At 41.5% G+C, this 24,838-nt stretch overlaps 2 protein-coding genes across 6 annotated transcripts in view; both read right to left on the reverse strand.

Annotated features, from left to right (window-relative positions):
* The window catches only part of TECTA (tectorin alpha), a 66,673-nt gene extending 61,708 nt beyond the window's left edge, over positions 1–4,965 (reverse strand). The window contains exons 1-2 of the mRNA XM_032472343.1: positions 4,789–4,965; positions 1,486–1,619 (exon numbers count right to left, since the gene is read on the reverse strand). Coding sequence (XP_032328234.1) covers positions 1,486–1,619; positions 4,789–4,852 — 198 coding nt within the window. The 5' untranslated portion in view covers positions 4,853–4,965. The remainder of the gene's footprint in view (positions 1–1,485; positions 1,620–4,788) is intronic.
* Positions 4,966–15,421: 10,456 nt separating this feature from the next.
* The window catches only part of TBCEL (tubulin folding cofactor E like), a 56,780-nt gene continuing 47,363 nt past the window's right edge, over positions 15,422–24,838 (reverse strand). For all 5 annotated transcript variants that reach the window (XM_032472285.1, XM_032472284.1, XM_032472283.1 and 2 more), the window contains one exon: positions 15,422–19,364. In XM_032472285.1, coding sequence (XP_032328176.1) covers positions 19,046–19,364 — 319 coding nt within the window. In that variant the 3' untranslated portion in view covers positions 15,422–19,045. The remainder of the gene's footprint in view (positions 19,365–24,838) is intronic.

A 24,838-nucleotide genomic window follows, 5' to 3' on the forward strand; every position in this document is an offset into this window, starting at 1 on the left:
TGAAGGCCCCTCCTCTTGCAAAAGCAAGAATTATTCAGACTCCATGTCACGTGGTACAGTGGAGAAGGAGGAGCTTAACTAAAACGCACGTGTTCTAGTGGTCTGGGAGACCAGGGCTTCCAGAATGGGAGACCAGGGCTTCCAGATTGGAAGTCCTGTTTATCCGTCTCATCTCCAAAATCAGGTCAACACATTCTGAAACTTACTGTTACAGCCTAGGGAGGCCCTGCTGTGAGCAGAACATAGAGGCATTTCAGGATGCCAGCGCCGTGTGTCTTCTAGGGAATAATGGTGTAATTAAAACACACGGACTAGCAGAGGAAGTTGGGGATGACTCAGGTGTGTTTTGATTCCATTCTAGAGTTAAGAGCAGTGGTTCTCAAACTTTGGTGGGCACCAGAATCCCCTGGAGGGCTCGTTAAAACACAGATCACTGGGCACCCTCCCAGGGTTTCTGGTTCAGCGGGTCTGGGGTGGGGCCTGAGACGTGGCATTTCCAGCGAGCACCCAGGTGGTCTTGATGCTGTGGGTTCAAGGACCCTGGCTACTTAATGGAAGAGGGACCTGTTTTCTAGTGAGAGTCAGCCCTGAGCTATAAGTCAGAAGCTGGGGGAGACAGAGGTGTCAGGTGCAGAGATGGCCAGAGATGGAGGTGCTTGGAGGTTTATTTCTTCCTCCAGGGCAGCACGTAGACTAGAATAGGATGTGATACACTCTACATTTGCTTCACCTAATTCTTTCTTTTGTGTATGTATAGATATATACTTTATTGACATATAGTCAGTTTAAAATGTGTCAGTTTCTGGGGTACATCACCCAATTCTTTAAGGCAAGTTCAGTTACCCTGAATCTTCCAGCCAATGGGCAATAGTCTCACTAGCAGCAAACCCAATGATTAGAAAATGAAAAATAACCTGCGAACACAGGTGCCCAGGAGAGCTCTGACAGCAAATGATACCATTTCTTCATGCGGGTTTGACAATGAGACCCCACGGCATATTGCAGACCCAGTGAGCGGGGGCCAATTCTGCAAACGGCTTTCATAATAATAGTGGATCATCCTCTGCTCTGCTCCAAATTGGTCAGGAGCCTAAGAACAGGAGATGCCTAAACTTTCACACCCCCCCGCAGGGAAAGAAAAACGATCTTGCTCCTATCCTGGTTCACTGTATCTTTTTATCTTGTCTAGTAGCAGAAATAATGTTCATGGCATTGGGGCTTCTGCTTCACTTCTGTGTTTAATCACCCACTAAAGTAATTTATGGCCCTGTGTACTCCTCTACTATGAACATGAGCCATTAAATCTACCTTTGACTTTCTTAATCATAAAACCTATCAGCTCATGAAATCTCAGAACTCGTCATTCAGGCTGCCAATAAACCCTCCATCGGAAGGAGCCCCGGAAGAAGGTGTTTAAAATAGTTTTCCCTGATGACAGACAATGGGGAGAGCCGTCGAGCGACAGCGGGCTGCTTCTCCACTTACGTAGACGGTGCGGTACGGGACGCCGAAGAAGAACACAGGGACGGCCAACTTAATCTCGGAGGAGCTCCCGTCGTCTACCTTAGGGGTTTTGGTGTCATTCTGCCAAAACGGATACATGAGCTCCCTGGGCTGAACTGTCGAGAGACATGGTGGTTAGGGGGATGCCTGGTGCCTCTTCCATTTGGCAAGCTGCTTCCCTCCCTCCCACTAAAGCCAGCTTCTTTCAGTCTGTCTTACAAACTAAGCGCAAGTCGGACTGCCTCTTCCTTTATCCCAAATCTCAGCTGTGCACAGCGTGTTCTCTTCTGCCTCTGGAAAGGGGTGCCCAGAAGTGCACGTCTCTTTAAGAGAAATCACTTTCCGCTTCATTTCTATGTTTACATGCACTTAGGAGAGAGCAGTGGTCAAAACTGGCTGGAAGGCTGTGAAATCACCGCTGCCTGGAGCTCTCAGAGCGCTGAGAGGTGCCTCTAGCTCTGGCATGGCGGTGCCGGCTTGCTCCCTGGGCAGCAGGCAAGGTTCACAGAAGGGGGCCAGTGGCTGTGAAACTCCCTTCTAGCTCGAGAATTCTACTGTCGAGTCTTTTCCTGAAAGGAGTCCCTTTCCTCCCACTGCACAACAGGAGAAGATACCAGATCCCAGAGGAAATAAACAATTGTTGGATCTGGGACAAAAGTGGGAGGAGAGGGTTTGTAGTAACTGGCCTGTGAATGACCTTAATTGAGCCCCGGCCCCGTGAGAAGTCTCCCTGCCCAGCTCCTGTTTACAGAGACAGACATGGGATCCTCTGGGGTGAAGGCGGTTGGGCCCTTGGGGGCTCTTTGGAGAGGAGGCTCAGGGCACTTACTCATCTCCCTGGTCAAAGACATCTCACACACAAACACAGGGCTCCCCTCCTGTAACCGTGTCGTGTCACCACCTCTCCTGGCAGCATGGCTGATTTTTCAGAAGTTTCTTATCCAAACTCTTGCAAGAGGTGGCCCAGTTCAGAGAGAAATTAGACAATTTCCCCAGGGTCTACATTACTGATGAGCTGACCCAGTGGCATCCACAAGAGATAACCCACATTTGGGGTATAATTTTTCTCTGCCTCTGTCCTTTCTTTTCTTGGAAGAAAACAGAGCATCACCTTTTTTTTTTTTCCATTTTCTTAAGTTGTTTGTTAGTTTTCAAGGGCAGTGGCAGATACATCTGAGGCCTCTGCTCACCGTCCCTGAGGTACCTGCTTGCCACCATCCAGATGCTGATGTCCCGACCTCCGGTCGGAGCCCTCTCCTTGGGAAGGTCCCTGTTCTGTGCTGATGGAGCCGATAGGCTGGTGAGCAACTGGCTGAGGGCTGCCCTGCTCCTGTGGGAGCCTCGGAGTGAGCAGACAGCAGCACAGGTAAGAGGATTCAGAGAGTTGCAGAGGGACCAGAACACAGCTCAGCAGTGCTTGGCCACGTGCCAGCTCCTCTCCTCCTGGAGCAGGGAACCAGAGGAGATGAGCCTGCACGCAGAGCTAGTCTGTTTCCAAGGGGCTAACAGCCGAGAGAAAAGTGGGGAGAACTAGCCTGGTCACTGGTGTAGAAGCCTTGTTCCCCAACCTGCAGAAGCCTCTGGGAAGCGAACCAAAGTGAACCTTTAGGAGGCGCTGTGGTTAGTTTAGTCACAGGAGCGCTCAGCTGACATGCCTTATTTAACGTCCCAAGCGGTAAACAACAAAAGGACTCACTAATATTCATAACTACGTAGAAGGGGGAAATTCCAAATTCCTAGAAGGAAGGAATTTTTTCAAAAATCTCTTTATAATCCCTGTCTTAGCATTACACACAGGTACTTATTAAATCTGAAGGGTAATGAACTTTCTCAACTTCATAATAATAAATCAAATCATGTCACAGATTTTTCCTTTGGGGAACTTCTTACGAGTGATGCCCAAGTGCGAATAAGGCCTCAAATTCACACTGAATTGTAATCATTTTAATGGAAAGATGACTTGGTATTTGGAGCAGCAATGGCTAATCTGCCTAGGAAGAGGAAAGTTCATGCCTCTCCTGGAGGAGACAGAAAACTGTCATAGAGACTGTCCCTAACTTCTCTCTCGGCTCCAAACATAATGCAAATTTGCAAGATTCATCTCTTCGTGAATGACCCTAACTAGTTCATGATTTTGAACAGGAAAGAGTGGCTAGTAAAATTTTTTCAGTTTTAAGAAGAATGCAAATAATCAAGATAGTGAATATCATAAATGCTTAGCATATCCTTGTTCATTAAAAAAAAAAACCAGGTGCTTAGGAAAAGGCAGTAGGTTTAAATTACAGTAATTTCCACCTTAGAAGCCTTTACTATTTAAAAAATACAACTTGTTAGCAGCACGGCATATCACCAGCATCAGGGTCAATAGAAGAAAATCTCCCTGCCCATGCTGATTTTAGGCTGGGGATTTCACAATAAACATAACTGTGTTCCCAGAATTTTTTTTTTCCACCAAATGAGACCTACTGTCTTAGAGCAGAAGTAGGAAGTTATAGTCAGTGGGGCTCTATAGTCTGCATGTTACATCTGCTTAAATTGACCAACTCTAGAAAAATGTCGGTGCTCATGCCCTTAGGACTTACTCACTCAGACTTGTAATCATACGTCAACTAAATGAACAATAAAAAAAAAGGAAAACGCTGTGGAATGTTAGCCATAAAAGTTTCAAACCCATCCAGACTTTCCCACCGTTCTTGTCTAAAATTCAAAAATAATAGAAAGAAACGTATGTGACCTCTCACCTACCCTGGGCAGTGCTATGTAGAGAAAAAGGAGGGGTCACTTGGGGACACCATTTTCTTATTTCACTGGCAGTTTTAGATTTGGGGCCATTGTAAAAAGCCATTGGTACACAAGTCACTGACAGGAATGCCATCGGGAACTTCCCGATTTCGGCTTAAACAAGTGTATTTTTTAAAGTCAGTGCCACAAGTTAAATGCCTTCACTGGGCTCAGTCATCAGGCACGGGGTGCACACACACCTACCCTGGATACTTTTAATGGAATTAATTTGCGTTATCTTAAAGATACTACTTCATTAACCTGGGGCACCCTGATATATACAAATTGTGTTCAGAGTTAAATAAGAAAAAGCCAGAATGTAAGCGAACATCACTCCAAGTTAATGTATTTTGCCCTTGACAACGGAATTTAATTTACATTTTTCTTGTTGTAACTGTAGACACATGTACACCTGCCCTGACAATTACAGTTCGAACAAAAGTGTCTCTTTATAAATTCAAGAGCATGCGAATCAAAAGCTTTATGGAATTTTGTAGTACTCACCTTGGTGCCGTACAAGTGCGAAGATAAAAGAGACCCAAATTCTAAGTAATGATGAATAATTCATCCTGGAATTTTAAAAAGAAAAAGAAAAAAAAAATCCCCAGCTTGCCAGAGTAAATAGAACACCAGGTGTATCTGGTGGCAAATCCCAAGACACATCACAACTGTCAGAGAACACATTCACATAACAACGTCAACAGTTCTGAGTCAGGTTGAAATGCCCTGAATGCTGGCAGGGCCTCCCAAGTTCAGCTCTTCATGAACAAATTAGACTCCCCCATGAGAAGCAGTTTGGAAGTGTAATGAGATCACTCAAATTGTTGGGAAATTATATAGAATCAATGAGCGTGGCAATAAGGACAGGAAAGGCATTTACTCTCCAGCTATTAAAGCACTGAAAAATAGGACCCAACTCTAAAGATCCCTGTTGTGTCCCTAGAACAGATACCCATCCTCTGTGAGACCAGGTTCTCCTAATTTTCACAACACCTTTCAATCAGGATCACATAAAAGTCGACTCAAACACAATGTGTGCCTACAGGTGGGAGGATTCAGAGTTTGCCATCACTTTCTTTAAAGTATGGAGCCAATCCATCACTTTGAAGTACTGAACAGAGTCACAAGCAATATAAGACTCTGTCCATTGACTTTCCGTAGACAAAGTAAATAATGGACATGTAATGAGGAAAAACCACACCAGGGCTGCTCCTTGGAATTACACAAAAATATTAGAATCCAGTACACAAGCAAGTAATTAGTTGCAGCAAATTAATGAGAGAAAGAACATCACAGAAGTGAACTTTTCATTTTAGTTACAATCAGTTGAACCGGCGGCTTTACCCTCGGTCGGTATGTGCTGCTCTGCAGAGCTGAGGCGCAAATGTTAAGAAAGCTCCAAGTTACACATACACCTGCGTATGAACCAAGTGCTCGGGTAGATCATGAACTTTTCTCCCGATAGCATTCTTAAAAATAAAAACCCTTCTCTTACTTTTTGAAGCTATCACAATTCCTCAGCCAGACTTCCATGGAAAATTAGTGAATCTCTGTTTAAGAGTTTCATTGTAAGTCTTCAGTTGTCAAGCGTACGCATTGAAATCTCAAGCACATAATAAATAATAGTTTTGCTGGAAATGATGCTAAGACTTTAGCCGAGATCACCCACAACTTTTAGCAGAAGGAGATGCCAGGAAGGTTTAAGACTGGAGTCCTTAGGGAAACAGTTCAGAGAGCAGTAAGGAGGATTCATTTAAATATTTGTATTTATGAAAAATGTCACTAACCTGTTCTGTAGAGACTGGAGGAATTGAGTCGGAAATATTAAGCCAAATCTTGGTAAGCCAGGAAAAAATTAGGTAAAACAAGAATTCATGTCACTTCTCCCCCACTTGCTGCCAATTATTTCTGATTCCTGAAATGATGTCTGAATCCTCTACTCTTGAAACCAAAAATTCAGTTAGTTCTGCGCTAGAGTCAGATAAGTGTTGAGTTGCGATCAAGTTTTTTTCTATTGATTAAGGAAAAGTAAATCTAAAGATCAGTTTCAGGATTGCGTAGAGAGGTTCTTTTCCTGAAAAACTAGACCTCTCCCCCAACCCTCCTGAAAAAAAAAAAGTAGATTCAGATGGAAATGTCAGTTACTTGGAGCTGAAACCTTGGTCCTTTCTGATCGGAATCACTTTGCACTGAAAAACACAAAAGAAACCCCCCCTTCTACCTTTGTACCCAAAAAAAAAAAAAAAAAAAAAAAGGCAACTGTATAATGTTACAGAATTAGCATCCACCAGCATGGGATTAAAACGCCAAACAAAGCTGCTGCCTCCAACATTTAAATGAAGTTGGTTTTCTACTAAAGTCTTTTTCTGTTTCTCTCGTTTTGAACAGTTGCCACAGACAGGCTCCACTCTGTTTTTTCACAGGTATGGATGAAGTATTTAAAGAAACTTTCTCAAACGTTTCTAGTTTTTATTCCTGCCCTTTTCCCTCTGATACACCGCAGGGCAGTGGGTGAGACCAGGGAACAGGTAACCAGCGTGAGACATGACCTTTCAAGAGGGAAAACCAAACCATGCTCTGGACACCTCCAGAGATGCCCAGTGAGGGTCCTTGGAGGGAGGGGGCAGATAGACCCCTCCTGACGAAAATGCGCACTAAGTAAAGAATTTAAAAGGCGTTGTGAACGAGGTGAAAATGTGTTTGGTTCGATGTGGAATGAGAAATACTGGCTAAGGCAGAAACTGAGTTTACTATCCAAGATACTTAAAGTAAAATTTGGTAAAAAAAAGAAATCATTTGAATGTAGCAGAAGAAAAACTCTCATAAATCAATGGCAATTCAAAAATCACTCCAAACTTCTCTCTGACCAGGCGTTTAAATGCCAACTATATCAAGAAACATAATTCCAGTTTTGAGCAAGTTTGTCCTAAAATGAACAAGGGGTTTGGGGAATTAATTTTTTTAGTCTAAATTATTCAATACTTTCCCAAAAGCCTGTGGTAATTCAGTAGGTTTTACACATTATCATATTAAGTGAAGTCAGACAGAGAAAGACAAATATCATACGATGTTGTTTATATGTGGAATCTAAAAAAAAAAGAAAAAAAGATATGAGTTTTATTTACAAACCAGAAATAGACTCACAAACATAGAAAACAAACTGTGGTTACCAAAGGGCAAAGGAGGGGAAGGGACAGATTAGGACTTTGGGATTAATAGATACACATTACTGTATATAAAATAGATAAACAACAAGGACCTACTGTATAGCACAGGGAACTATATTCAATTTATTGTAATGGGCTGTAATGGAAAAGAATCTAAAAAAAATATATATATATATATGTATGTATATGTATAACCAAATTGCTTTGCTGTACACCTGAAACTAACATTGTAAATCAACTACACTTCAATAAAAATAAGAATTATAGAATTAGAAAAAAATTTAAGGATTACTCTCTCATTAGTATTATGAATTCTCCACATATACTTAATATATGAATATTTTCCTCCAAAATGCACATATTTATTAAAACAGAGGATCTGGTTTTTTTTTTTTTGGTGCTTGTTCAAAATAAAATTAAACTCAAATCCAAGATTCACCCAGAAAAGCATTCTCCTTGCACAGCGTTTATTAAGGTTTTAGTCCAATAGTCAACCCAAATGTTGTGAAGAAAAATAGTAGGTTCTATTTTAAAACTGACAGTGGCATAACAATTGCTTTGGTCTTCTTTCTTCATAGACTCATGGATATTTATAGCTCAGTCCTTTTGACCCATATTAAATGCTTCATCCGTCCTGAGGCAGGACTGTTCCTGGGACACATGCCACCTGGGCATAACCAGATACACAAGACGGCACGTGAATGAATCAGAATGACTTTGAGAATCTAGGTGCAAGCAGGTGCCAGGTGCTTGAGGCAGATCAGAGTGGTAACCAAGGGGGCCTGATCCATAGAGAGTTATTGAGATGATTAACAGAGCATGGCATTCCAGGGCAAAGGAGACGGGCAGCCAACAAGGGTACTGCTTACTACTTATGATTAAAAAGAGGGAGAATGGTTGAGCAAGAGACCCCAGTGAAAGGTCTCGATCCCTTGCTCAGTTTGTGGATCTGAGTCAGTTTTCAAATCTGGAATCCACAGACTGAAAAGGTAACCATGTCACCAAAGGGAAGAATCTTGCAACAGCACTACAAGTATGTACAGTATAGATTCTCCCAGTTCTTCCCCCAAAAGACCTATGGCCATTTACTTGTTGGACTGTAGCCTGGGGGGCGAGGAATGTCTAGATAGCTTGAGGACCATTGGAAAAGAGGTTTAAATTAACACTGATACTCAAAGACCTTGTTAGAGTGAAAACAGAGAGGCCCAGGCAATAAAAGGGGTCCTGGCCAAGTCCCAGAGGGCTATAGACCCACTCGGATGTCTTTTCCCTAGTCCCAACATGTAACTGGGATTGATGTACCTGGCCCATAGGGTCTTTGGTCTATGCTGTAAGAGCTATCGTAGCAAGGAAGGAAACTTGATCCCCCTCACTCCAGCCAAGGCAGTAAATACGAAAGAGTGTTGCTTCCTGGGGTCGGGGGAAGATGGTGAAGATTAGTGTCACTCTTGGAGAGCAGAGGTGGTGGACTCTGTCAAATCTCCATTTAATTGGCCAAGATGGGTCCTGAAGAATGACTGTGGGCTACTGCAAGCTCAACCAAGTAGTAGCCCCAATTTGCATCTGCTGTTCTAATGTAGTATCTTTGTTCGAGCTGATTAACAATGGCTTCAGATACATGGCAAGTGGCCATTAATTTGGAAACGAATTTTTTCTTATCTAAATCAGGAATGAAGATCAGAAAGAGTTCACATTTAAATGGAACAGACAGCAATATATACAGGTTTGCCCCAGGGCTGAGATCCAGATGGAATGGCTCCCACAGAGTATCACCTTGATTCATGATGTTGATAATATCAAGCTGACTGGGCATAACGAACGAGAAGTGGCAAGCAGGCTGGAGGCCTGGGTGAGACATATGGGCTCCGGAAGGTGAGAGATAAATCCTTCAAAGATTCAGGGCTAGTACTTCAGCAACGTTGTTAGGAAGCCAGCAGTCAGGGACATGCGGGGAACTCCTCTCCAAAGTAAAAAACAAATGACTGCATCTTGCAACCTCTCGACAAAGAAATTCTTCCTTCTTTGTTGCTTTCTTTGGGTTCTAAAGGCTGCATATTCCATACTTGCAAAAACTGTTCGAGCCCACATGCCAGGTGACGTGGAACTCAGCCAGCTTTGACTTGGGTTGAGAGCATGGAAGAACTTGCAGCATCTCCAGACTGTAATGAAAGCAACCCTGCCTCTTGGAGCATGTGTTTAGTAGCGTCTGACTAGAGAACGCACTTTACTCATAAAGGGGATATGAGAGTGGGCCCAAGATGATAGTAGGAGCCATCTGTTGGAGCAGTGTCCCCAGTAGGAGGAATGTATGGGCCCAGGAAACAAGGTGTGCAAGCAGGAGCAGCCCCACTTGTCCTTACTCCCAGTGATGATTGAGGGACTTTGGCTTCCCAAGCCCTCATCTCTAGGTTGTTCAGAGTTTGACATCCTGGTTCCCCAGAGGGCACTCTCGACAGGAGACACAGCAGGGGTCCTACAGAACTACAAGCTATGGCTGTGAGGCTGTCTGTGCACTTTGGGCTCCTTGTGGCAGAAACTATCAGGAAAGGTGAGTCACGATTCTGTTAGGAGGCACTGGCCCTGATGAGCAGGAGGAGGGCTGCTGTTACAGGTGTGGTCCGAGGGGTAATATGTGTGGAACAGCAGGTGACCTATTTTGGCAGCTCTTGGCACTCCACTGCCCAGTTGTGACTGTGATGGGCAGGCATAGCAACCCAAGTCTAAGTGGCATATGGTTCAGACTACTCAGGCATCTGGGTTTGGGAGCAGCCACTAGGTAAACCAGAGAGACCAGCGGAGGTGAGCGCTGAGGCGGTAGAATGGATGGTGGAAGAGGGAGGCAATGGGTGCCAGGCGTGGCCCTGAAACCAACTGCAGTGACAGGGTCTGTCGTTCATTCTCATAACCTCCCTCTTCTGAGTTTCCCCTCAGGAAGGGGGGTCTGCCAGAGCCCCGGAGGAGCTGGCCCTGATCAAGGATGAAGAATTGCATCTACACATGGCCTGGAGTGGACTGTGGTAGACACGGAGGTGCACCGCTCGGATCCACCTTCAAGAAAAGAATGCTTTCCAGCTACAAGGAGTATGGTGGGCTGACAGCTCCTTCGGTGTCGATATCAATGTTCAAGCTGAGGTTATGTTCTTCTTGTGTTCTGCAGTCCATGACTGAGAAAAGCTTTGGTAAAAGGACCTAAGTGGGGCTCCTCTAGTAGGAATCTTTGCTTCAGAGCATCTTATTGGGCTTGAAGACATTGTCGGATCTACAGCATGGTATGATGCCCACTCCTGCCCAATCCTTTTTTTCTTTCATAGGTGTTATTCCCCCAATAAACCTTTGGCACTTCCAACTCCACCTTAGCATTGGCTTCCCAGACATCTGAATCTGTGACACTGGTGTCTCAGATAAATTTACAAGCCCTCGGCCAACTGATCATTTTGCTTCATTTTATAACGTGCCACGGAGATTCCAGGTGTTCCTGTAGTGCAGCTACCGACTGAATGATGTTCAGCCTGCTAGATCTCACTCACTAAAGGGATTACATCTAAGGCTATGCTTATATTCTCCCTGAAAATGGTAGTTATCCATGGCTGAACCCTTGACATGGATGAGGTGATACAGAAAGTGCAGTGATGCTCCTGAAGACGTCTCCTAAATCCGTAGAGATGTCCACAGTGAGAAAACCCTCAAGAGCTCCACATCTGGAAGTCTGCTTCTCTTACTGCCTTGGAATCTTCACTCTTGGACACCTGGGTTAACTTTCATAAAATGGGGTCTCATGCAGTCTGTTAGTTTTTCCTTCTTAAGGGCAAACATTTTTTTTAATAGTATCATGATCTCTAAACTTTGGCAAAATTTTTGAATACCTAATATAACATTGCTGAAAATTTTCATATTTATTAGTATCATGGTAATAACCATTTAATAGCAAGCTGCAAACATTAACATTAGGAGTCTCAATTGTAGCACAAATGCTCTAGAACCTGTTTTTTTGAATAATCTATTTTATTATTTGCCTCTAAATAATTTTCTTTTTGTGCTGATATTATTCATTCTAGACACTCGGACTCTTAATTATGAGAATAATGGCATCGGCTCTTTGAAAACCATATTGAATGACAATGTTTATTAACTAACTAGCAAGATTTTCTTGATCTAAGATCTCAGTAATAAAAGATGTTCATCTCTGAAATTTAAACAAAGACCCACAGATGTTTTCTGAAAGTAACTTTAGTACTTCTCTCTAGCCAAGGAGTTTGTAATGGCTAAGTAGATCAACATAACTAAAAACAACCTCACAATTGGTCTCATTCTAACATCCTCATTGCTAGCACATTAGCAGCGAAGTTGAAAAGAGGTAGGGGGCAGGGGGAGACACACTATAGTCCCTGTTCACCAAGCAGCACCAAGCAGTTCCCCTGGAAGATGTTCACTGGCGGGCAAGGCAAGAAGCAGCTCTGATTAAAGCTTACTGCAGACAGAAAGCAGAGGGGTTCAGGGCTATTTGTCTACCACTTTTCATGGGCACTCAGTTGAAACAAATGCTCATACGTTGTTAAGGATAAATAATACAAACGCCTTCCCCTGCAGAGGTGAAATCTCACTCATCAACGATTAAAAATCGCAGATTCCAAGGGAAGATAGCTCCTCAACAGACGACATGTATGCTCAGGCAAATTGATGTGTTGAATTCGAGTGCCTGGATTTGCATGCCTAACTGGGGAGAATGCCATCTTAGCTGCACTAACCAGGAATCACGTATCAAGCCCAAGATTGGTAAAGTCTTTGCAGGGATGTGACAAGTAATAAAACCAGGGGAAAAAAATGTTCTTTTTATGTAACTCCAGTCGAGAACAATTTGGCAATATATACCCAAATTAGAATCACTCTGACCTTTTGATCTAGCAGTCCCACTCGTGGGGATGTATTCTACAGATTTATTTCAAACACATAAAAGAATGTATGCTTTTTACTGCAGCAAATTGAAAATACTAAAAAAAAAAAAAAAAAAAAAAAGAAGGGAGGGGGGAGTTTGGGAGAGAGAACAAAGAAAAACTCAAATGTCTATCAATAAGGTGGTGGTCAAATAAATTAAAAACTACAGCTAAAAATGGAATATTATATATTATACTATGAAACAAAGGGTAAGGTGATTCTGTATGTACTGCTATGGAGAGATCTCCAAGGTACATTTTAAAAAGCAAGGTGCGTGCGGGTATATAACATACTAACTTTGGTGTTTACAAGGGGATCAATAAGAATATATGTTCTCATTTGCTATCATTTGTGTTAACTCTGGAAAGACACACAAGAAACTAATAAAAGATGGAGTGGGCTCAGACTGGCATTTTCCAATGTATACCCTTTTTATACTGACTTTTAATCATGTGAATGTTTTCTGTTTAAAATTAAATTTAAATGGTTTTTTTAAAAGGCAGTCTTTTTGTAAACAAGTTGAAATATAAACTAAACAAAAATTTTTAACACAACCAAAGCAGGTCATCATGTCCTAGTTGTAGTCTCTAATATTATTCTCAAATAATAAGGCTTACATCTGTCCTCAAATGTAGCAGGCAGTTCAGAAAACATCTTTTTTATTCTCTTTAGTTTGTGTTCTTTAATGGCTGCCTCCTCTTATCCTCATTCTTATTTATTTAACACCTTAATTGTATTACTTACAGTGACTAAGAAGCATTCAAGGGTGGAGAGTCTGTGAAAGACTCAACACATTGAAATTGCATTGTAATTTTTGGGCAGATCCAGATCTTGCAGACCATAATAGATAAACTGGCTCCTCTATTTTGTAAGCAAAATTTATATTCTTCACAAGGCTCTCTCTTGAATTTTAAAAAGCAACTATAGCAGTGACAGCCTCATCCTTTCCCATAATAAAATCTTTGATAGAGACTCCATTCGATTGTAAACTTTTTTTCCCTCTATAAACACCAAGTTTAAGTTCGCCTGAACACGGATGCCTCCCTGATAAAAGTCTGAGTCAAAACTGAGTGACCTGTCTCCCCTTTGGTTGTTCACTAAAACAAAATTGTAAGGCTCTGGTATGTCCTTAGGTGGAAGACTAAATGATCAGTGTTCTCACATCGTATTGCTGGTTCATTTCTTCCTGTCAACAGCACCCATCACAAGTGTCCAGTACGGCATTTCTGAGTAGGGAGGACAATAGAGACACACCAGCTATAATGTCACAGTTCTGGAAGTGGTATGAGGACAAGTTCCAATTTGGATTTAGAGCCATCAGCCACATTAGTGATTCTGTTACAGAGTAAATCAATTTAGTAAATGAGTATCGAGAGGAACATCTCATTTTAGTGAAACATGAAGATGAACAGTAACGGTGCGGGGAGGGTTATGGAGAACATCAGCAGCAAGTACTATAGGGCAGCTGTCAACTGCAGCCAAATTGCTTGGGTTTGAATCCTGGTTCTGCTGTCATTTACCAACTGTGTGACTTCTGGCAAGTTTCTTAACCTATCTGTGCCTCACGAGTGAGAAGATGGAGATAATGAACAGTTCTGAACCACAGGGACGTTGTGAACATCAGATGGGTTTAATACAGGTACTGTGGGCCCTGGCTTGATGATAAATGTTCATTGTTAGTGTCTAGAAGAAACATGAGAATGAAAATTATAAGCCTGGATCCCTGGCACTAATTCATACAACCAGCAACTCTGTTTGTGTCTCCTCTCCCTCTTGGGTTATGAGTTTGTTGCTCTCCTCTTAACATTTGTGCCTTAAAATAGAATGCAAGCGAATTGCTCAGGTGCCTAAACCACACTGAAGAAAAGCGTGAGATATTCGCATGTATTATATTCGTGTATCTAGGCAAATATATATTTGAACATTTTAGTAGATCAGTTTGCTAAAAAATCAAAACAAAAAAGCTAAACATTTTTAGCGTTATTCTCAAATTTTTGAAGGATTCAGAAATTCATTATATTGTAGGGAGATGTAATATGGTATGTTATTCCTTTCATGGATTTACTCAGTTCCTAAATCTTAGTTACATTAAAAACTTAGAAGCAGATGAAATGGCTCATGTTAGTATCTATTATGACCTATTTTTTAAAAGTTATCTAAGTTTGAATCCTGAAGTCCTACATCTAAGTTGGAGAACACAGATAATTTCCAGAGAAGAGATGGAAAGAGAAATGTGAATTCAAATGTTAACCTTCTTGTTTTATATGCATCCTAGTAACTGGTGACAGTTACAGTATTTTTCAGCCCAGCAGGTATTGGATATCTTGACATATGTCTACCTTGCAAGAACTCAGAAAAGCTCATAATAAATACTAATTAAACAGAACTTTTGCATAGAAGTTAAAATTATAATTTTTTGAAATTTGAATAAGAGGTAGAAATAATCTTAAACAGATCATGACACTTAAGCACTTCTGAAGAACTGAGAAAGAACAGATTTTGTCTTTTAAATATAGAAATAAAGTATAGTTCTTGGACTCTTGGACCTTAATTCTTGGTATAGGTTAATTCATAACATATTACCAAGAACTTATTGGTAAGCAGACAGGATTCAAGTGTTCAAAACTCTAATTCTTATAAAAAATTATTATTCAAAGGAAAGATACATCATTTTAAAAAGTGTCGCAAATTTTTAATCATCAAAATGAGATTTTTACTCAAAAAAGGAGATGCCAAATTAATCAAAGGTAGGTTTTTTTATCCTTAAAAGAGCATGTCAGAAGTGTAAAACTTTGCTAACACAAAAGCAGTAACATATTTCCTATGAATCTTTGTTTTGCAGTTTTAATTACTAACTTTGACAAGATTCCAAGTTTGTTAAAATAGTCAAATTCTTACCAGCTTAGTCCGATTCCCAGAGGACTCAACCATAGCACTGATGTCCATTTTTTGCTATATAAAAATAACATATATTTTGACCCCACAACTCCAGAAAAAAAAAATCAGAACACAAAGAGAAAGTGGACTTGGATTTTTAATTTTTTTAAAGATTATCTCTCTCTATATATTAATAAAAAGTGCAAAGAATAGACCTTCATGTTTAAATTATATTCTAAAATAAAATATATATTTCCATTAACTGCAGGAGACAACTGGCAAGTAAAGAGCCTGAGAGAGTCCAGTCCCTCTCCATCACGACAGTGGACATATTTGAAGGAAGCACCTATGAAAAATAGAGTGTTCACAACACATCTGGTAACACAGATAGCTTCTGGGTGTTCTTGAAAGCAGTTTGGTTGCATTTTCAATCCAACATGAAATGAGGGGAAAAATCAAATTCAAAAACAGGAATGACCTTGCTTATTAGAACAATCTATTATTCCATATTCTGCTCTGTTTGCCCTGGAGCCTAGCACCTGCCGTGTAGCAAGCCACCCTGACACATGTACCTGGGGAAGCTGTCACCAGCGCGCCTCAAATGGTGCTCAGTTCCCTCTTCCTAACACTGCAGATTCAGCGACATAGCTGAAACATCTGGTTAGAACTGAACTTTTTTTTTTTCAAGTAAACAAACTTTTAAAACAGAGCATCATAACATTCGGCTGTGTTAAACACAGCTCATGTTCACCAAAAGGTCTTAAAGGAGCAAGGGTAGTACCATACCTGCTGCCTTCTTACGTATTTATGGCCATGGTGGCAAGAGGGTGCAGGAACAAGAGAAACTTTCAATAATAAAAAAAGACATATGACTCTGAACTTTTTTTTTTTCTCTTTAAAGCAATCTGGGAGATTTCAACAATTCAAATTCAAACCTCAGTTTCCCACTGTGGCTTCAGCGGCTGCTGCCCACGTGAAAAGGATGCCTTGGTTCTGACTTGGCTTTCTTTTACGACTCCTTTCCCTTTCCGTAACCGAAAAGAATTTTCTATTTTAGAAAAGATACGTTCTGGTCACTGTGCCTGTAGAAACATATCTGTAATACTGGCTACGACAGAATCTTGCCTCATAAATGTAAATAAGATGCTTTCACTGAACCTGGATGAAGCTGATATTAAAATACAGATAAGCTACAATTAATTATGCATAAGTTGTAGACTCAAAAGTCCATGGTCTCTCCTCTCCTTCTTTATGGCCTGCTTATAAAAATAATTTTGGTTACAAGTGTCTGCACAGCACCAATTTTATTCCAAAAGCAGCATCTTTACTCAGCCGCCCAAATAAATTTACATGTACACATGCTCTAATAGCTTTTCTCATTTACTCCTGCTCTGTAACTCTAAGAGACTGGTAATTGCATTAGATCTCCTCTCAATCAAAAATTATTCAGCAGTTATTAAAACCATCCATTACAAGGCCCTAAAAACACCCACGTCCATGGAATTAAATGAGAAGTTCCCCTGACATGCAATTGTGTAAGAGAAGAATTATGCCTGCAGTTGATGGACACTGTGTTCTGTAATAACAGAAGGGACAGGTCCCTAATAGTAAAAAAGCATTTCATAAAACTTTGTCATATATAAAATATCTTATTACTTGTGACCATTCCACTGATGATTACAGCATAACATAAGTGTTTGCTCTGCTTTCTGCTGTGGGACAGTCAGCGGTCATACGACCTCAAAAAATAAGAGCGCATCTGCTTCCCAGGCTGACAAAAGCAACGGGCTCAGCTGCACTGCTTCTCTCTCACACTCGTCTGCACGCGCGCACACAAAGCACCCACAGTTTTAGTCTTCGTGACACTGTGGCCACACTTTCCCCCCACTCCCAAAAATCCGCCAGGAAAATGCGATTGCAAAATAATTATTCTTGTCTCTGTCTAGCCTGGCTCTCCACTGCTCATTTTCATGCTTTTGAGAGATAAAGTCTGTAGCAGAAGGAGAACAGGCCTCATTCATCTTCCTCAAACCCTTTGGTTTCCACCTCCAGTGTTACAGAGAATGTACACTTGACTCGGCAGGCCTGGGTCACAGGCTTTAAGATCCACACCTGAAGCGCCATTAAGAGAATAGACGTCTGCTCTCCCGGCACAGGACAATTTAAACAGTAGCAGTAATGAATACAACTCCGCATATGTGAAGAGTGTACAAGAGTCATCTGAACATTTCATAAGAAAGTAAAGAATTTCTAGGAGGGATGGAATCACATAACAGAGGTCAAAAGGTCCAACACAATCAGGTAACAATTACATTCTTTGAAAAATACTTCATGTGCACATTTTCTGCCCCAGTTGCACTGTCTTTCTCAAGTCTCCCGTCTGTAAACATAGTGGACCCAGAAAGACATATATTAAAGAGAGAGGTTACATTAACAAATGTCCAGAAGAACAAACAAAAAATTTTCCGAGCAGGTAAGGACTATCTTTTGAAAGAAAGTGCTTTAAATATGCTTCTGCAAAAAATACGATTTGGAGGCAGATCTGAAGTTCTGACACTTACGTTTTACTTCCCAGATTAGTCAGAGCTGTGGGGGCAACTAACTGAAACGTAAAACAAAAATAAGTGTTCAATTATGACATCGCAAAATCCCAGGGAAGAACTGGGAATCAAAGCTCCCTTGGAGCAAAATTTCCCACTTCTAATGCAAAGTGCAAAAGCAAAGTCTTCAAATGACGGCAGGCAGGACGCCACAATACTCTCTCCCACAGGCCCCCTACTCAACTCCCTCACACACACTAGAGAGTTTATTAGCTAAGTCTTAGCTCTCCCGGCACGTACATCCATTACACTATTGGATTCTTCATAAAGTCAGGCCTCCATTCCCCACAGTTTAAAGTAATGAAAAAGATAGACAGATAATGAAGAAATACATTCAAAATGCAAAAATCAAAGAATTCCAGAATCTGACGTATTTCCTGTCAGTAATGGTTGATACGTTGTGGAAGGAACATTAAAACTGAGATGGTTACATGCAAAGAGCTCAGACTGCTGTGTTGTGCTTCCAGAATGAACAGCAAGTTTTCCTGGAGTTGTAACACTTCATCTACTCTTCTTCCAGACCCTAACAGAGCTATAGGTTCTAACTGAGTACCTGAGATCAGAATCAGGTTGACAAATGTTTAAAACACTTTAAATGATTTCAAAAGGGAGAAAGGGAGAAAAAAATTATCCAACTTGAGAATAAGAAGTTAATTATGGACAGAATAAAACTACTAGGTAAACATGTATGGACCCGAGTCAAAATGTGAAAAACTGAACCAAAGAAGCAAAGGAGAGGGAGGGAGGGGGGAAAGGAGGAATTGGGAGAGAGAAGTGCTCCTTCCTGAAAAGACTCCTTGTTTCCTGATTTAAGTGCAAGCCACCCTTCTCAGGGGATACACCGCTCACACCGCCGTCACAAGGACACCTGTGCGGGCATGACACCAAGCGGCAGGCAGAGCCCAGGGAACACAGTAAGAAGTCGGTGACTGCTTAGTCATCTTTCTTAAGGGAGGGCACAGGGACTGGAGATGTGACCAGTTCTGGTGGCAGAGCCGAAAAAATCTGTGGTACAAAATACCAAAACAGCCCCCTACCCATTCTAGGGGGACATGTACAAAACCCCCCGAAACCCAAACAAAATGAAACAAAACAAAACAACCTTCTCCCTCCTGAAGAAAACCTCAAGGAAACAAATGCCCTGCAGGAAGTCCTCCTGTGTGTGTTCTCACAAGGCTGGCGAGGTTATTTTGTTTTGGATTCCACAAAAATTTTGTCCCCATCCCTAATGCCGAAAGAATGCAAGGCCCGGGAGCTGTACTTCATCTCCTCTGGGCCGAAGGGCGCTTCGTGGTCGAAATAGTAGAGAAGCATGTTGCTAGGGGGTAACTGCACTAGAGTTTTCAGTTGTTTCTTTAGTTCTGCCACTGTTTGGTCCAGACGAATGCTCATCTCTTCCACCTGGTCATTAAAGTGGACCTGGACTTTCGCGCTGCTCTGGGGTCTTAGGTCCACTTCTGCCAAAGGCTCCAACTTGCCGTATTTTGTGATCAGTTCATGATACCTAGAAGGATAAAACAGACAACAAACAAAAACAAAACAGTGACAGCTTCAGTCACTAGTGTAAGAACTACTGACTTCTCCAGAATTACAGGTAAACTATGCTTTCTAACATCCTCTTCTAATTTATATCTACCTACCCACCTATCTACCTATCTATCAAGTGACTACAGTACAGGCCTCTGATCTGATACGGCTGCCCTTCCGAGGTCACAGTAAAACCACATCCCTGGGGACATGCCTGCTGTGGGTCATCATATAAGAACAGGCTCAGAGGGGAAAGGAGAACCTAGAAAAGTAGACACTACAAAGATGATGGGGAGAGGTCTAATCACTCTGTAGAGCTTGCTTTCTTGGGTGTCATCAGCAAGGAGGGCAAAGATCTAAGCACGTGTTCCTTGGTCACAGATGGGAACAATGCACATAGGCCAGCAGCTTCTGACCCCTGGAGAAGCCATAACTTACAAACAAAAACATCTTGTTGTATGTTAGCTGTTAACTCAGCCTTTTCAGCGATGCTTTGTTTCAATGCTCTGGCCTAGTCTAGTTGACTGTAATACAAGGAGTTTGTGGAAGAGTTAAGAATACATTCTTGTAAAAAAGTAGTAAATGAGGGGGACAATTTCCTTGATCAGTGCAGGAAGAAAGAGCCAAAGACACCTGGAGGACAGTGAACTGTAGAGGTGACACTAGGGCCCCTGAGGATAAGTTCCCCACGTAGGAAACCCTGTCCCCACTGCCAGCCTTGGAGGAGCTAGGTCTGATCTTTGTTGAGGAAGCTGAGCAGCTTCCTATAAACCAGGGGGGGAATCATGCTGCACATTTGCTTTATTATAACAAAGACACACTGAAGTTAATTAAGGATAAGAAGACAATGGTTGTAAGATCACTCCTCCATGTTCTCCCCCCTACTTTTGGGTTTAACTTGGTGAAATCAATGTTGTAAAAAGTTGGCAGGAACATGGACGACACAGTAAAATGTCTATGGTCGGGGACGGAGGTAATCATTTCCAGCACGCAGAGCATCAGGTGTGGTGAAACAGCACTGGCCTTGGAGTCAGAAGTCTTGACTCCAGAGTTTTGACTCCCAAGTCTTGACTCCGTCTTATAGTCAGCTGTGTGACTTAGCGACTCACCCAATCCTTCTGGATCTCAGATTCCTCACTGGTAAAACTGAGATAATGTCTGCCCTTCCTACCTTACAATATAGTACGAAGAGTTATTTAAAATAACATATAAGTAAGCACTTTGTAAATTCTAAGTTCATATACAAATAACAAGTATTAATATTATATTCCTGCTGTCTGGAACTTACATTATTAAAACACACCCCCCTGCCCCACCTTGGACAACATACAATTGAAATCTGTTTAGGTAGAACTTCTTAGAAAAGGTGATGGTGTGATGAAACGGATTACAGAATCTTCTCCCAGCATTTAAGCCCCAAATAGCATTTTTTAAAGGGTAAAATACTACCAGTAGCAACTGAAACAAGAAAAGGGGGAACAACTTTATTGCCGTAACCTTTTAAAAGGAACCCAAAGCTCTGTATTGTGTGGTTCTGTTAAGCACGGATCCTAACTCAACCCCTAGGAGCCATTAGGAAAAAAGAAGGAAACAAAATCCTGAGCCTACTGACCAATACTTCCCAATTTAGAGCAGATTCAGGGCTGAGGGGTAAGGAGTCAGCTGGGAGGAAGACCGAGAAAACACCTTAGGATAAGAAGGCTCCACATCCCACAGCTAGGATGCCAGGATCTTAGTAATGGCAAACAAAACAAAACAGCCCAAACAAACATAAACCAAAATTACCAGGACCTGAAACTTTCCAAGGGTCCAAACTGAAAAAGTGAAATGATTCAAACTCCAAGGGTATCTTTCCTTCACCCAGTCTCCTAGTATATGGCTTCAAGTAAGTGAAGCTAGGTTATGATAATTTAACAAAATCTTGGAAAAGACACCAGAACCCAGGGGTCAAATGAGAGCTGAACCCAACTCTAGAGATGTTTTCCCTTCAGACCACAGAAAAGTAGATGCAGTTGTAGTATCCCAGGTTCTCAAACTCTGCAGGGACAAAAGAAACAACGGAGAAGGGGTCAAGAAGTTCACTCATACTACTGTTTCAGTACAGATGGTCTAGAGAGAGGTACCCACTTAAAAGAAGATAAGACACAAAACAGCAACTAAGCACATACCACAGCAAAAGGAATAAAAGCAGAACTCAACCTGAAAGAAAACATAACTGAATGAAAAGAAAATGCCCCACAAACACTCTAAGGTCTAGACTCAATAAGGACATAAATATAATAAAACACAAGCTCAAAGACGATAAACAGCAGAATGAGATGAAAAGGGAGATTTCAGCGCCAGTGAAAGAAACGGAGGAGCAAAACAACACATTACCCACCGAATAAATCAACCAGAAAGCGTGACCCAGGAATATTATACCTCACTGAGTTTTTTTCAGAAATAAATTTAACAAGCAAATATTGTGAAACAAGAGCTTAGGGAACAGTGCACCCATCAGTCCTTCTGAAAAAGAAAAAGAAAAATACTACTCAACAATGAGATTAAAGAACTAATGGGAAGCTCTGAATCTATTTCGACATAAAACTAAAATTTAAAAGAATAACTATATAATCCTAGACTTATTTATAATTGATACTATAGTCAACTGAATTTATCTCAAACATAAACCTATTTGTACACAAAATTATGATCCATGTGCAGAAACTAGCCTATTTGCTACAACTGGTCAAATATATCAGCAAATTAAGTGACCCATCAATTAGAACACTCTAAGGTCTTACAGTTAACTCAAAATCAGCACGTCCAGAAATAATTCGTTTTCATTCCCCAATCGTATTCTCTTCTAGTCTTTCTTATCACAGTGAATGGCACCAGAAACTAGCCATCTAAGCCAGAAACGAACAATCATCCTGATTCCTTCCTATCTCTCCTCTCCATTTCTCCCACTCAATCAATTGCTGTGTCCTAGTAATTCTGTTCCTAAATATTTCGTGAATCTATCTGTATCTCTCTTGCCCACCTGTCTTGTAAATTCAAGCTACTATTATTAACAATCTGGATTGCTACAGCTTTCTTTGGATGCATAAGCTGGGTGAGTTTCCTCAGAATTAGTTCCAACCTCCTTCTAGAAAGCCTTTCTGTACTGCAAAGCTGAAAACTACATGTACCACACTGCTTTGCAGGTGAGATTGAACTTGCACCAATCACATTTAACAGCCCTGGGGAGAGATACAGTGGATCTAGCAGACATGGTGTGGGATCATTTTGGGTAGAGGCTTCCTAATTGCCAGACTGCAGTTCAAGCAGTGTGTTCCTGGAGCCAGCATCCCTGGCAGCAGCCTGCTGATCTTCAGATCACAGCTTAGATGGTGTGATCCAGCACCAGGGACAGCAGCTTCCCAAGTCTCCCCTCATGTGATGCTAGGAGAGGCAGCAGTGCTCTTGGTGGGCTAGTTCTGCGGTACCGCTCTAGAGGTAACCCTGGCTCTTCCAGAGATTTTGTGAGCACCTTATTCCCTGTATTAAATCCCTTTCTTCTTAAAATAGCTAATGTGGCTTCTATCATCTATAACTGAAACTCAAGTGATACTCTTTCAAATGGTTTTCCATGATTTCAGGGTGGCCCCCAAATGACCCCTGTCTATATTACAGCCAACACGATTGCTATAGAACACAAATCTGACAACACTCTTCTCCTTAAAATCACACAAGCCCCATCAGAATAAAGCCCTAACTCTGATATAATCATGGTAGGCAGACTTTTGGCCCCTCAGTGATCTCTATGCCCTGGTGTTATTCTCAAGATTATATCATGTTATATGCCCAGCTGACTGTAAGAGGTTAACTAGATAGACCTAATCTAACCGTCTGTGCCCCTGAAAGCAGGGAAGCTTCTCCAGCTGGCAGTAGAAGAGGAAGTCAGAGAGGTTCCAAGCATGAGGAGGACTTGACAGACCACTGCTGGCTTGAAGATGAAGGGGACCAGCTGGAAAGCGTGAGAAGAAACAGAATTCGGCCACCATCCTGCATGAGCCTGTAAGGCGATTCTTCTCCACAGCCTCCAGTAAGAAACACAGCTCTGCTGACCCCTTGACTTTGGCCTTGCAAGAACCTAAGCAGAGAACCCAGTTAAGCCATCCTGTGCCCATGCTTCTGACCCACAGAAACTGTAACATAATAAACAGATACTGTTTTAAGCCACTAAGCTTACGCTAGTTACAGCAGCAATAGAAAACTAACATATCGACTATAAAAGGCCCTTCATAATCCGGTTCCTTCATCACTGTACCAATTTATTTTGTGCCATCAACATTACCGCTTCCTGTACCTGCTTTCCACTTACTTAATCTTAAAATCAATGTTTACTTATTAACTTGCAGGTAAATCCAGCAGACTTTTATATATGAATAAAAGTTTAGCTATGAGCTGTAATATTTATGCTTTATTCTATAAAAATGAAGAAAAAGTAGTAGAGTTGTGACTCCCTATAACTCACTACACACACTGAATATGTTTCCCTAAAAGTTACATAAGTAAAAATCACGATTCCAAGATAATACGTTTACTCCCAGCTATCTGATTTTGGATTATCTTTAAGCAGGGCTAATCAGTAGATACAAGAAATTACGGTTGAACGAAATGCCCAGTAAGTTTTAGAAACTAATTTTGTCTTAGTCTTCTAGCTTAGATATTTCATTCATTATTCAAAAATCCACCTAAACTATGTCTGAACTACATCTGCATACTCTACATTATTGGAGCTTTTCTTAGCATCAACCCCAAAGCTACCCCAAAGCCTTAAGAGGTAAACGATTTCTGATGACTAAGTAATCTTCAAAACTAATGATCTCAGTTTATAATCTACCAATCAGTACTTCTATCTGATTATTAAAAAGTAGTTAATATTTACAAGTATCACTTCTGAAGTGGGCAAAATACTATAAAAGTCTGCCTTGGAAGATACTGACAAGGATGTACTGCAATAAGCAAATGCTAAAATACAATACATACTGTGTTTGTATTCAGAAGTTCTGAATATCATTCCACTGTGACCTTCTAACAGAAAATGACCAATCACAAGGGAAACAAAATTTACTACACAAGGCACAAAGGCCAGCGGGACCACATGGGCAACTGAGAATGATAAATGGAAACCAAATGCTCGCTGCGACCTTGTGAAGAACACTACCCACGGGCAAACTGTCATTGTGCCTTTTTTCCTTAAATAAAAACACCCACGGAGACTAAAGCTTCTTTCAACTTTAAGAGTCTGTGAATGGTGAACAGTCAGAAATCAGGCTACCGGTAAGGTGGGGTTGAACGTGGCACTAACAAAGAGGGGGCTGGAGAATGAAGCCATCCTTAGTGGAGCTAGGGTAGCTCCAATCCCAGGGCACGTAAGCAAGCATTCACACACTGGGGGCCCCTCGTCCACGGGACACCTGCCTA

Source organism: Camelus ferus, chromosome 33 (genome assembly GCF_009834535.1).
Source record: "Camelus ferus isolate YT-003-E chromosome 33, BCGSAC_Cfer_1.0, whole genome shotgun sequence".
Taxonomy (NCBI): domain Eukaryota; kingdom Metazoa; phylum Chordata; class Mammalia; order Artiodactyla; family Camelidae; genus Camelus; species Camelus ferus.